The 14,877-nt window shown below is 34.5% G+C and overlaps 1 protein-coding gene across 8 annotated transcripts in view; it reads right to left on the reverse strand.

Annotated features, from left to right (window-relative positions):
• The window catches only part of KCNT2 (potassium sodium-activated channel subfamily T member 2), a 364,046-nt gene that overhangs the window by 104,844 nt on the left and 244,325 nt on the right, over positions 1–14,877 (reverse strand). For all 8 annotated transcript variants that reach the window (XR_008424552.1, XR_008424553.1, XM_019465585.2 and 5 more), the window contains exons 15-16: positions 4,389–4,538; positions 1,849–2,078 (exon numbers count right to left, since the gene is read on the reverse strand). Coding sequence is in view for 6 of the 8 variants with exons in the window: in XM_019465585.2 (XP_019321130.1) it covers positions 1,849–2,078; positions 4,389–4,538 (380 nt within the window). In the remaining 2 variants the exon portion in view is untranslated. The remainder of the gene's footprint in view (positions 1–1,848; positions 2,079–4,388; positions 4,539–14,877) is intronic.

Here is a 14,877-nt window from a genome sequence, read left to right on the forward strand (position 1 = left end):
CAAAAGAAGCTTCATGTGCGAAGGTCTACCGGTCAGAAACCATTAGTGAAGATTGAAAGGAATTTAGTATGATTGGGACTTAGGAGTGCAATTAAAGGGATGATAAAATACAGGACTAGAAAATTAAGATGGAATCATTAAAAAAATTTATAAGTAAAGTGACTGTGCAATTTATCTTCTTGAGAATCAAGAATTCAATAATTACACCCAGGACAATGTATATAAACTGGAACTGTCCTGGGGAAACTGGGATTGACTCATGAGAATAAGAGATTTTGGTCATCCAAATTATAAGCCATGTGATATTATAAAATTTAGATTTCTTTTTCCCATTGACCAATAAGAAGCAATTCAAATGATTTATGTGGGACAATGACACTATCAAAATTATGTAAAAATTATTACTCTGGTTTCAAGGTGGAGAAGAATGCAAGACAGCACCAAGGCATGGAGAGAAGGTTGTGGGGACTGACCCTGCAGTTGAGGGGAAAGATGATGGAGACTGAGACCATGACCATACAGACAACGCACAAAGAGAGAAGGGAATGACTCTCGGAGTTACTCAATGATCAGATTTAATAGAATTGGGTGAATTCTGAGATATGAGAGGAGAGAAAGAGTGAAAAGTCAGAATTGTGACTTTATAAATTATAATGTGTCATCTGTTCTTTAGCCAAAAAATAGAGGAGGAAGATGGTTTTGCATGATGGCAGAAAGATTGGTTCAATTTGAATATGCTGTGCTAGTTTTTCCTGTGAGGCATCCAGACAGAAATAACCAGTACACCGTTGAATATGTTGTTGTGAAGAGAAATTTAAGTTAATGATTTACATGAAAGAATCATCAATTTTTGGCAGGCAAATCAATCTATAGGAACAGATGGGACTATTTAGGGAAAATGAATGTACACGATACAGAGAAAAAGCACTAGAGTGTTTCAGGAAGAACATGGTCAAAACTGTCCCATGCTGTGAAGATGCTCAATGAATTTAGTGACAAACAGAAGAGTGGTGACTTTGTCAGAGTAGTGATATAAGGACTGCAGATTTCAGACTGAACTGGGTAGAGCATGAAGGAACAACAAGCCAGCAACTGAAGACAACTCTTTCAAGGAATTTACCTGTGAAGATGTCATTCCAAGAGATTCAGGGGTGTGTGTGTGTGTGTTTATGAAGAGAGAGACACACAGAGACAGAGACAGAGAAAAAAACAAAGGAAGGAGAAATGAGCCAATGATTTTGAAAAAAATAAAGTTAGGTAATGAGGATGAATCAAAACACAGGTGAGGTTCCAGAAGAGGTAAAAGAGATGGGTCCACTATATAAGTGATGACATTCCTATTAAAATGTTAAATGTTAAAAGAAAGGACACATTTCCTTGTGACAAAAACTGAATGTTTGTGGGCTTGTAGGTAGTTTGGTGGCAAATTTTAAAGGAAATTCTTATTTTTCTGGATCTATTTCCTTTTTTTTTTAACTTCTAGGTTATAAAACCTAACTTCAATCCTGAGATGGAGGATGGAAGAAGAGTTTTGAGAAAAATGGTGAATATCTGAAATAGCCTCTGTTGATAACTGGATACAGAACTTACAAAAGAAAGACACAAGTGTTGGGTATTCACATTATAATCAAAAATATGAAACAATTGTTGGCAATTTTGAATTAGCTACATTTCTTACCAGTTTAACAGCTTAGAAACTTTGTTCTGTATATGCAGCTACACCAAATTTACAATATACACAAGTAGTTTCTAAATTTGATGTTGAAATTTTAACAAACATTGGAGTATATTTATTATGCTTTTTTAAAGAAAGAAACTAATGATATTTTCAAATTTATTTATACTTACCCATGCTGGCAATTATGCTATGTACAGGTAATCGAGAAGGTCCATGATAAAATGACCTTGATACATTGCTTTTTTTCTGCTGGTCTTGGTTTTTAAATGCTGAATTCTCTTCTTTGGTAATATTAATATAAAAACATGTATCTGTAGCATTCATAATACATCGAGGACCTGGATTCAGCAAAATGTTTTTATTATCCTCCCTCCGAACACCAATCAAGCAGACGCCAAACCTTAATTTAAAATAAATAAATAAAAGTTTAAGAATTGTGATTCAGCAAGCTCTTAGTTTTTGTTTGTTTTTAAGTTTTCATATTAGCAAACTGTTATAAGGCAGAGGAAAATTAAAACCCAAATCAAAGCCTTTTACTTATTTTTGACACAGAAAGAGACAGAGCATGAGCTAGGGAAAAGCAGAAGAGAGAGGGAGACACAGAATCTGAAGCAGGCTCCCGGCTCTGAGCTGTCAGCACAGAACCCGACATGGAGCTCGAACCCACAAACTGTGAGATCATGACCTAAGCTGAAGTCGGACGCTTAACCAACTGAGCCACCCAGGCGCTCCAGCAAATCAAAGCCTTTTAAAGCGTTTTGAAAAGATCCTAAAAGTTCAAGACTCAAGATTCTCAAGACTTTCCTATTTTCACAGGAGAAGAAACTATGTCCTTAGTGTGTTGTGAAATCAATTTAGTTGATTATAACATATATATGTATGTATGTATATGTTCACCTAAATAAAGCAGAAGAGAATAAAAGATAATAGAAAACATCAGCATGTATATCATTAGGAAGGGTAAGAATTTTTTTTATAAAGTGTGTGTCTATTGGGTCTTTCCTTAAATATGTATTTTCATTTGATCAAAAAACATAAAACAATATTACTTAGTCAAAAAAATTTGAAAGCCATTGGCCTAAAGGAGGGGAAGAAACTTACCAATGTCACATGACGAAGAATCAGGGTCCCTAAATTTCTTTTAGTTCTGTGTCTACCATATTTGGTTTACTCTGAATTTTAGGAATAAAAAATTTAATAGTCTGAATAGGTGCACAGCTTAATTAGTAGAAATATCAAGCACTAAATTGAACAGATATTAATAATTGCTTTTATACTTTTTCAGGTTATGCTCCAAACAGAAAATGTCCTGAATCTTTTTATTTCAATATGTCTTATAGTGTTACAAATAAATCTATTGAATACAAATTATTTATAAACTAAATATTTTTTAAACATCAAAAGTATATTTAGTATGTATGGATAGAATCACATGGAGAATTTAAGTGTAATACATAAAATATTATATTAGTAGAATATACTAGATATAAATAAACCTTAAAAATGTTTTATCAATATATTTATAATACTGATAATATATTACTTTCATTATAAACATACATTTTTATTTCTTCAGTAAATAATTTTTCTCAAAAAGGAAAAAAAATTGTTTCACGTTTGAATTAGAAGATACTATTGATTACTTTTTAACTTATTTCTCTGACCAAAGAAAGTTTTTTTAAATGTCTAGTTTTTATAAATGTTATTATGACTTTGTTTACATTTTTTAAATGTTTATTTTTGAGAGAGAGAGAGGGCACGTGCAAGCTGGGGAGGGGCAGAGTGAGACATGGAAGATCCCAAGCAGGCTCTGTGCTGACAGCAGGGAGCTGATGTGGGGCTTGAAGTCAAGAACTAAGAGATCTAGACCTGAGCTGAAGTCATACATTCAACTGAGCCACCCAGGTGACCCCTTTGTTTACATTTTTAAACAACACTTTATAATTAGATCTCCAAATAAGATTCATTTTCATTTATTTTAAATTCCTAATGGATTAAAATATTTTTAATAGTTTTTTAATGTTTATTTATTTGAGAGAGAGAGAGAGAGAGAGAGAGAGACAAACAGAGTGTGAGTGGGGAGGGGCAAAGAGAGGGAGACACAGAATCCCAAGAAGGCTCCAGGCTCTGAGCTGTCAGCACAGAGCCCGACAAGGGGTCCCAAACTCAAGAACCACGAGATCATGACCTGAGCTGAAGTCAGACACTTAACCAACTGAGCCATCCAGGCGCCCCATTAACAGATTAAAATATGTTAAAGACAATTTAAAAATCACTAAAGTCAAGGCAGCTAGGTGGCTCAGTCAGTTAAGCATCTGACTCTTGGTTTTGGCTGGGGTCATTATCTCAAGGTTTCATAAGTTCAGGCCCCATTTCAGGCTCTGCACTGGCAGCATGGAGACTGCTTGGGTTTCTTTCCCTCTCTCTCTCTCTGCCCCTACCCTACTTGCACTGTGTCTGTCTCTCTCAAAATCAACTTTAAAAAGAAGTTACTAAAGTCAATATTCCTACTAAATTATACTTTATACCTAATAATATTAACTTGTAGAGATCATACAGAAGCTCAGAGTTCAAATGTCTCAGTAATTACATTAAAAATTCCATAATACTTGGAATTCATGAGCACCAATACGGGCTGTATTTTAGAAAACTGTGTTTAAAAGGTATGATTGATTTATATTTTAAGTCCACTCTGGAAGCAGAAACATACTTTTTGTGCGCATGAAAAGAGGCATATGTAAAACTCTTCCCTTCGTATTCAGCAAAAAATGTACTTTCTTCCAAAACAATGTGGTATACTTCATTGCCAGAGCATCTACCATACATCTTCTGCCACTGTTCTGGTGACTGCTGGCCTTCTCTGCAACAAAAGCACACACACATACACGCACACCAAGAGAAAAACACAGTGAATGAAGTTAAAAAAACAAAAAAACAGTTGCCATACATAATTTGGAGTTTCCTCCCAGGAAGAATTAGTAAACACAGTGCAAAGAAGTATATGTATGGTGCTCTAAATGATGATATTTACAAACACAAAGAATTACTACAAAAATTTTGAAACTAACAATATATAATAAGCTTGAAAGATGGCACAATCCTAGAAAGTAGTTTTTCATACTCCAGTTAATGAAAACATTTATCCTGACCATGAACCAATGAGATATAGCATTTCATTTTAATTTCTGTTTATGTCTATCCTGTCATGCATATCCTACATATTACACTTGTTTTATAGTCTAAGTAACATGGCACCTACTTCATCTCATTTATGATACCTATTTGGCCCCTGTAGGTAACTGATTTTGCTTTGTATTTATAATTATGTATTCATACATGTCAACTTATCAAGTTGATTTCACAGAAAACATACTCTTAATTTCTGTCCATATCATAGCAATGGCTTCCTTCCAATTATGTAGCAGTTAAGAAAAGATACCTCTTCAAGATAAAAGGGTGTTCAATCACCAGAAGTATTTTTTAAAAGAATATAAGTTTATCACAAAAAGTACAGTTTCTATTTTCTGGAATGCTCTCCTCAGTGGCCTTGAAAATATATAAAAAAAGTCAACCTATGAAAAATTATTTTTTCCTATTTTTTTATAATGTATTTCATTTACTTTTTCTGAATAAAGCTTATGGACTCTATAAACACAAAAAAAATGCATATTCTAGGAGGAAAGTGATAAATGTATAAATATCAAAATATTTCAGTAGATTGTCTATAGATTTTGAATGGATAAAAGCAGATAACAAATCATATTTGTCATATTTAGGGTTTTAAAAACATTTTAAACTCTTGAGTTTTGTCTAAAGGATTATTAGAGATAATACATTTATTAACATTTAGAAGAGTAACTAAGTTTTAAAAAATCATATATTTTCCAGGTATGTTTAATTGTGCTTAAGAGTCAAGAGCCTAGACCTTGGAGTCTGATTGCCTGATCTGAATCCTAATTTTAAGATTTTGTGTGAGTTACTTAACTTCTCAGTGATTCTCTGCCTCTTCTGTGAAAAACAGTATCAGCCTCACTGGGTTAGAGAAAATGAGGTAATACAAATAAATCACTTAGCAGATGTTAGGATCATAGTAATCACTCAGAAAATGTTAGCTTCCATTATTATTTTGCTGTTATACTTTTCTCATTGCTAGATTCTGGAGACACCTTTAAGCAGCCCAGGCAACCTATTGAACACTAATGCTTTTAAAACCTTACTCTTTCTTCTGTAATAATTTTAATATGTTTTTGGAAGTAGAAAAATAAAGTAAAAACACTTTTGACTATAGCCTGTATATGGCTACATCTAACTATTATTTTCTAGGAATAACTGTTCCTGGTAGAGAAAACGTTCCTTTTGGCAAACAAAAATAAAATCATCTTTGTTATGTACCACAGTGCTACTTGGCAAGATGATACTTGGCAAAGCCAGAATCCATTTAAATGGGCTGGAAATGTAAGAGAAGATGCCGGTAATTCATCATGGTTTATTTGAGATCCAAAAGGTAGCATGGAGTCAAATAATTGTCACACGAGGGTACTAAAAGCTATTCAAAAGAATCATACATCTAAGTCCAGGGGCTGAAATGGGAAAACGATATTGTAGCTTGAAAAGGAGAGGGTTATACAAGGACATTTCAGATGGATTTCCTTAAATCATTTGCTTCTTCTCATGCTATTTTATGCTTTCATGCCAGGAGACATCTTTATGATTTCTTCAAATATATTCCTAATAGGTAACCAAGAATCTCTAGGTTCAGCTAATTGTAAATATATAAAAATGTTCCCCTTTTAGCTCATGTAAATTTTTTCAGAAATGTAAGAAATTAATAATGCCATTTAATATCACTGGGTAAATTCAGTTCTCACTTATTAATTCCTACATGAATTATTTATCAAGCACCTAGGCTGTGTCAGGGAAAGTTCTAGATTCACAAGTTATGGCAGTTAAGAAAGCAAAAATGCTTTCTTGTTTGAAGCCTCTAGTGAAGGAAGACTGACAGTAAACAAAAGAAGCAAACTGTGTTATGTTGGAAGTGATCAGTGCAGGGAGAAAAATCAGAGAGGGAATAATTTTGAGCCGTGAATTGAAAAGTAAAAGGTACGGTTGAGGAAGGCATTGCTGGGAGGTTGACATTTGAGTAAAAATCTTTAAGAGAGTGGGAGAGGCAACCATAGGAATACTCAGGAGAATATTGTTTCAGGCAGAAGTATCAACAAATACTTTCCTGAAGCAGAGAACAAAGAACAAAGAGGCCAGTTTGGCTGGAGTTAGGGGAGGAGAAAAAATGAGGCCAGAGAGATAACTGGGAAGGGGGAGGGGTCATACAGAGGTATACAAAATTTTACAATGACTTGGACTTGGACTTGGGATGATTTGGCAGTCACTGGAGGATTTCAAAGATGGGTGCAAAAGATTCTGACTTTAATTTTTTGTCTTCTTTAATTGTTTATATGTTAGTTAGCTACCATGCAGTGCAACATGGGTTTCAGAAGTAGAATTCAGTGATTCATCATTCACATACAACACCCAGTGCTCATCACAACAACTGCTCTTCCTAATACCCAACACCCATCCTACCCATCCTACTAGACATGTCCCCGAAAGCAAGGGAAACGAAGGCAAACATGAACTATTGGGACTTCATCAAGATCAAAAGCTTCTGTGTGGTGAAGGAAGTAATCGACAAAACTATAAGGCAACCTACAGAATGGGAGAAGATTCTGACTTAAATTTTACAAAAATCCCCACAGGTCAGGACGCTGAGAAGAGACTGAAGAAGGGGTAATGACCAATGAGGAGGTTAATATAATGATCCAGCTAGATGACGATGGTTTGGACCAGATTACACTCTGGGTGTGTTCTGAAGGTAGACCAGAAAGGATTTGCTAATGGAAGAGAAAAAATATATAAAAATCTCGAGCACCCATGTCCATCAGAAATATGGATAAACAAATAAATAAATAGAATCCATAAAGATAAGAGTGAAAATGCAGGTACAATTGATTATAAAACATCATGGAGAAATCTCAAATATAAAATGTTAAATAAAAGAAGTGATTCCAGATTTGTTATTTTAGTTAACTAAGTCCTAGGAAAGAGAGAAGTCAATCAGAGATAATATATGTGGGCTTCAGAAACATTTGTAATGTTTATTTTTTTTAATCTGAAATGCTAGGCACCTGGATGTTAATGACAATAATCTTACAACTTTTGAATGTCTGAGACATTTATAATTGCATCACAAAAAAAGAAAAACAGGACTAACTCAAAAAGATATCTGCACCTCATGTCCATTGCAGCATTGTTTACATGAACCAAGGCATAGAAATAACTAAAGAGTTTGTAGATGGATGAATGAATAAAGAAAATGTGGTGTAAATATATATAACGAGTTACTATTCAGCTATATAAAAGGAAATCCTGCCATTTGTGACAATATGGATGGACCTTGAGGTTATTAGCTAAGTGAAATAAGTCACCAAGACAAATACCATATGGTCTCATTTAGATGTAGAATCTAAAATAAAAAAAAAAGTAAACAAAAAGTAAACTCCTAGATTCAGAGAACAGACTGGTGGTTGCCAAAGGGGAAGTTGGGGAGATGGGTGAAACAGGTTAAGGTGAGCAAAAAGTACAAACTTCTAGTTATATACTAAATAAGTCCTGGAATATAATGTACAGCATGAGGACTATAGTTAATAATACTATATTATATATTAGAAAGCTACTAAGAGAGTAAATCTCAAAAGTTTGGCATACAAGAAAAAAAATTGTATGTGTGGTGATGAATGTTAACCAGACTTATTGGCATGATCATTTCCTCTCTACATATATGTGTGTATGTGTGTATACATATACCCATATAGAGAGAATTATGTTGTACATCTGACATTAATGTAATATTACCTGGCAGTTATATCTCTATTTTTAAAAAGGGCATTTTACGGCCTGTAGATGTATAAAAAAACCTTTTCTTTGTCTTCAATTTACTATTCTCCCTAAATTTTCTCTTCATCTATCTTACTTTATGTTTATAGGCAGAAACAATTCAAGATTATTTTTCAATGGAGGAAAACAATCACATAAATAAAAAGATATTTCCAAACTTCTCATACCAGAGAATTCTTTAATTCCACCATCTAGGTGGGTCTTGATCTCACCACTTGTCCCTTTCTCCATCAATTCTTACACTTTTCAAATAGTCCTATCCCACTGTCTGGCCTCCTTGCCTCCAGTATTGGTCATTACAAATCTATTTATGGTGCGTCAGAAGACTGAATTTCAAAAACTCCAATCAGTTCATGTCACTCTCCTGTTGAAAATGTTTAAAGGGCTTCCTCCTTCCATTTTAAAAATGTGAACTTCTTTATCATCATTACAAAGCCCTCTGGACCTATGCTATACCTACCTTTCAAATTTCATTTGTTACCTCTGTCTTCTTTCTCTCGTGTGTTCCAGCCATGAGCACTCCTTAATTTACCCTGAACAAGAAACTCTTTCTTATACTTTGGACTCTTCACAAGGGTGTTCGTCCTATCTCCAAAGCTCTACTCATTCTCTGACCTATAGCTTACTCATTACTTCTTAGCTTTGCAGTGCTGTACTTTGTTCATGATATAGTAACACTAAATTGTATTAATTACCCCTTAATGTCTTGCTTCCCTGTGAAATAAGCCACATGAGGAAAGTGATCATGTCTTGTTTACCACTATACTTTTGAGACTCTGACATCCATTCTGACACAGTGTAAGTGCTTAATAAATGTTTGGTTAAATGAACAAAGAATAATCTAACGATGTTCTTTATGCTCAATTACTAAATGTTCTGCTTTCCTAATTATATAATACCTGTCTTCTCACCAGAATCATCTTTTAGGTCTAACCAATTACTTTCCCTATGATGAATTTGCCATTAGAATTAGAAAAAATAATCATGGAGTTCCTCAATCGCTAGTGGACATGAAATAAATTTAACCTCAGCAGCAGTAAAAACACAAAAGATATTAGGGACAAAAAACACAGAATGGAAAGCTTAGTGAAAGTTACAAAAAGCCATTTAATGAAGATTTAAGATGTGTTTACACTAAGCAAATGAACTTTTAGGGAAAATAATTGGTGTGTGCATTTACTTACTGTCAAGCTCAAAGTATATTGCAACCTGTAAAACAGTACAGCCTAGTTTACTCCATACCCTTTTTAGGATGTTCTAACATTTTTACTGAAAACTTACTGGTAATCAATGCTTCCTAAACCAGTGTATGTCCACCTTTATTTTCAAAATCATTGCCATCTCCAGCTGTTTATAAAAGTATAGTAGAAAAAGAAAACAATGATAGGAATATGAAAATGAAATATTCTATTAAGACAATAAATGGAGTACAGAGTAACAGTATATGCTTCATATTTGAAAGAACCTCTTTGAGATATCTATCTCCCCTGCATAAAGAGATATGCTGTAAAATGCATGCACCCAAAACTAGAGTCAAGAGAGCCTTGAAAAAACTTAGATGAGGCAGCTTAGAAGGAAACAAAGCTTGTGTCTGCTCTCCTATGCATTCTAAACTCTAAACAAATGTCTAAGTGAGTAATTTTTTGTTTTTTTTTTAAAGAGAAGTGGAAGGAAAGGTGATAGACAATTCCTTAGGAGAAAGGGGGAAAAACGCCTAGTCAAGTGAATAAACTAACCCTTTGTCAAAGTCTTCAAGACCTTGTAGCCTTCTAAGCACGTCCTGTCAAATCCCCTATTCCTGTCTTATAATAATATCTTGGGCAGGTCCCATTTCTTTCAAATCATGTTCAGTTATTAAAAAGCTCAATCTCACCCCATTCGAAATTTCAATCTTACCAGTTCAGGCTGATTCTCCACAGGATGTTGCTGCTCTTCAAAGTAATTCTAATTAGTAATCACTATAAAGGGTCTTGTAGGCACATGTGAATATCCCTTTATGGGGAATGAGGGCTGTACTTTGGTATATGATCACTGATAAGAAAGTCTCTTCCACTTTCCCTCATCTTATTTACCAGTGGTACATCCTACAATCTAACTGCTTGAGTTTCCTCACCTTGTGACCAACACACTCAGATGGGGTACCAGAAATATGGCTCAGATCTTTTTAAGCTATCAGTCATGCTGTGGAAAACCCATGCATGGGACTGAAGGCTGTCTTCTAGCTCTGCCATTTTTCTCTAATTCTTTTTTCCTCATGTTCAATTAATCACAGGAAACAATATAAGCAAATGTCCAACTAAAGGATGAGATGCTAGCTCCCACTTCCTGCAGACAGCCCTATTCTCCATGAGTAATGCATAATTCTTTTGTACTTCTCCTCACATGGCTGGGGTAGGTACAAGAGCACTGTACTCCTCTATCCATCCCCCTCTCTAATCTCCTCTTTCACCAATTGGGGGGCATGAAAAGTCCCTCCCAATATAGTAAGTATTGGTGTAAAAATAGTATATTTGCTCAATTCTGTTTAGTTTTCCTAAGTTAGAAATATCTGGGAAAATCTGTTCCAGTTAACTTCTGGATGATACATAAATCAATTCTGACAACTGATTTTATTTTTCTTTTAGATGCAAGTTGCACATTCCTCATTAATCTATGATTATACCTTCAAGGCAAATGGGTATTTATTGCCAGAAAGCAAATTAACTCACATACCAATCTCCTGAGCTTTAACACGGTCAACCAAGTGTAAGGAGGGCTGTTAGTAAGCACTTGAGTCTGCTCTTTGCAGAAATGTATTTAATGCAGGCTTCTGAATGCAGTAAAAGAATTTTACATAATTTCGTCTCTGGAAGTTTCCCCACCTCAAATTTTCCCAAAGGGAGAAACAAGGATTTAAGTGGAATTTCCTGTGCCAGATAGAAGAGGTTGAAATTGTATTATAGTACATAATCTCTTTCTAGTTCAGGAATGTGCTGAACTGCTCTGCCCAATAACAGAGTTGGCATTAAAAACAAAAACATCATAAAACCTTATTCTACTGACAAATTCCTATTTTATTATAAACATGGGTGGTATTTTTTAAAAAAAACTCATACTAATAACTTTTAAAATAAAATTTGATTTTATTTTCATATTTTCTGTATGCATATAAGCATACAAAACTATATAAGCATATAAGTGCATATATATGCATATAAGCCACAAAACTATAGGTAAAGTCAAGAAGAGTAAGCATGATATTATGAAGCCCTGCCTTCAAGGTTATAAAATGTAATCATTAGTAGAAATCCACACAGATTGCCAAGTTAGTTGTTTTTGTATACCTATTTTTTTATCAAACTAAATTACTTTCACATCAGTAGGTATAAAAAGCACCTTGTCACAAGGTATCTTTGATATAAATCCATTCTTCACTATGTAATAAAAGGCTTCACGTATAACTTAGGTGGAAATTTTTGCCTTAGGAAAAGGATGTCATTTAGATTTAGAGTTGAAATGTTAAATAAAATAAAATTTCCTTATTGATGCTCCATTTTCAAGAAGATATTTGTTACCTCATTGTATTGATTGAAAGTAGATTTAAAACCCAAAGGTTTAAATCTAATTAAAATTAATACATTTTATTTAATTTTATACTGTTGTGTTTCCCCAATTTAATGTCTGCTTGCTTGCACATAGTTATTTATATTCTTTACAGGGTGCTTTTCTGCAAACACACATGAATTGCATTAACTCATAATGGTCCCAATCTGTTACATTATTTAAAAATCAAGTTATTTAAATTGTACTACAATCTTGCCTTTACTATCAACCTCAGGAATCTACAGTGAAGACTGTAGGCCAAAGAAATGATTTTGACAAATTGTAGCCTGTGTCACTAGAAACATAATTGTAATTTATAGGTGGAAAGTGTATATTTGAATATACAGAAGCTTCCAAAACAGGGAGGATACAAAAGAAACAGCTAACACACAACTTTGATGCACATTTATTCTTGTTAATCTGCAGACAGAACTGACATACAAATATGGTTATCTTATCTAAAAAGAAAATATAGAGAAAGTAATAAAACATAAGATTAAGATGTCTCGGTCTACCAGGAAGAGGCTTATGCATTCCTACTCTTGAACAACTGAACTTCCCCAGCTTTTTATGTCATCAGCCACCAAAATAGAAATCTGAGTCCTAAGATTAAGTCAAGTCAGTGGATGCTAATCAACTTTCTACCACTAGATGGAACTGGAAAGCTGTTTGCCATTCTTGGGAAAAGAAAAATTGTTGGGATGGGGAGAATAGAAAAATGCCATATAGCTTTCAAATATTTTTTAAAATTTTTTTAAGTTTATTTATTTATTTTGATAGAGAGAAAGAGAGTAGGGGAGGTGCAGAAAGAGAGGGAGAGAGCGAGAATACCAAGGAGGCTATGCACTGTCAGCACAGAGCCCGATGCAGGGCTCAAACTCACGAACCATGAGATGATGACCTAAGCCAAAACCAAGAGTTGGAGGCTTAGTGGACTGAGCCACCCAGATGCACCAGCTTTCAAACATTGTTAATAGTGACCTTAAACAATGAACACTCTTTTGAAAGGGATCTACTTCAAGAAAAAATGAAATACAGCTTAAACGTTAAATCTAAAGGGCCCACTATACTTGAAGGTGGGCCAAAAGCCATTGCCCTTACTCCAATGTGATTTTCTGAAATGCTCACTTAATTCAGAAAGCTGCCTAATTACCACACACACAAAAATCCTAAAATTCTGTAAAGATTTTTCATCTACTTTTCAAACTGTCAGGTGAAAAGGTAAATTCTTCTGTCATAATGAACATCATTCTCAGCTCTTTCATGCTACTATGAAGTCATAACCCACTGATTTTAAACTGTTCTCCATCAGAATGAATACAAATTCATACCTGAAATGCACTTGCCCCTTTCTTTCTCAGAACACAGCCTGCTTGTTTACTGAAAACCATACACTCAGCTTCTAATAAAGTACTTTGTGCCCTTGTACACATACATAGCGCTACTCTATCTATCCCTTTAGTTTAGAATGCCATTGTGAATTTCCCAGGAAAGTTATATACCATAAACACTAATATTTGGGGATATAGGAGTTTCAGAAGCTCCTGCTGTTATTATTTACGTTTTGCCATTTGAGTATCTTTTTTTTTTTTTTTGCCCTTTTAAAATTATTTGTAACTAGGAGATTTGTTCACTGTTTTCCCATGTTGTTATTTGATTTATTCTCAAGGTATGCAAAGGTAATCTTACCACAAAGAGAAGATATTTCATTAATAAAATAAATCTAGGGGAAGTTTATAATATGCCCCAAATCCATATATAAGCCATGTTTACATTGTGTCCTACCCTGTATTGAATATTAGTCTTTTCTCATCAGAATGTACTTGTTCTCGGGGCGCCTGGGTGGCTCAGTCGGTTGGGTGTCTGACTTTGGCTCAGGTCATGATCTCACAGTCTGAGTTTGAGCCCTGTGTTGGGCTCTGTGCTGACAGCTCAGAGCATGAAGCCTGCTTTGGATTCTGTCTCCCTCGCTCTGCCCTTCCCCTGCTCACGTTCTGCCTCTCTCTCTCTTTCTCAAAAATAAATAAACATTAAAAAAAAATTTTTAAAAAGAGAATGTACTTGTGCTTTGCGTTTCCCAAACTTCTAACACAGTGCCTTATACTGTATGGATGCATGAATTCATTATTTATACAATGAATTAATGGCCAAAACATAACAATATTTTAACTCAGTGCTATTTTTAGCATGTTATTTCATCCAAACCTCAAATTTTAACCAAAAAAAAAAAAAAAGGAAAGAAAAAGCTTCCAAATCTTCAGCTTAATGCAGAGTTTTAAGGTATTTCTTAATGATAATGCTCTGAAGCTTTATCACTATAATCAGTATTAGGCACTGTCTATTGACTGCCTTCTCTGAGGTATGAGACAAAAGAACGATCTCACAAGAGAGTCCCCACAGGTGCTGTTCAGATAACGATACTACCATTTTTAATTCCTCTTTGGGATTCCTCTTCCAGAGTTATTCTGCAACTCTAGTGTCCACAGAGCAGGTTAGTAAAGTAAATGCTTAAATCAGGCCAGATGTGACACAATGGGGAGTGTGCAGGCTTGGGTGGGTTGGCTGTTACATGCCTGCTGAAAAGGCAAATTCAAAAAAAAAAAAAAAATCAAAAGAAAAAAATATTTACATCAGGCTGGTGGCCAAATAAAACCTATCTGCTAACA

This window comes from Panthera pardus, unplaced genomic scaffold, assembly GCF_024362965.1.
Source record: "Panthera pardus isolate Hobbes unplaced genomic scaffold, ASM2436296v1 HiC_scaffold_21, whole genome shotgun sequence".
Classification (NCBI taxonomy): Eukaryota; Metazoa; Chordata; class Mammalia; order Carnivora; family Felidae; genus Panthera; species Panthera pardus.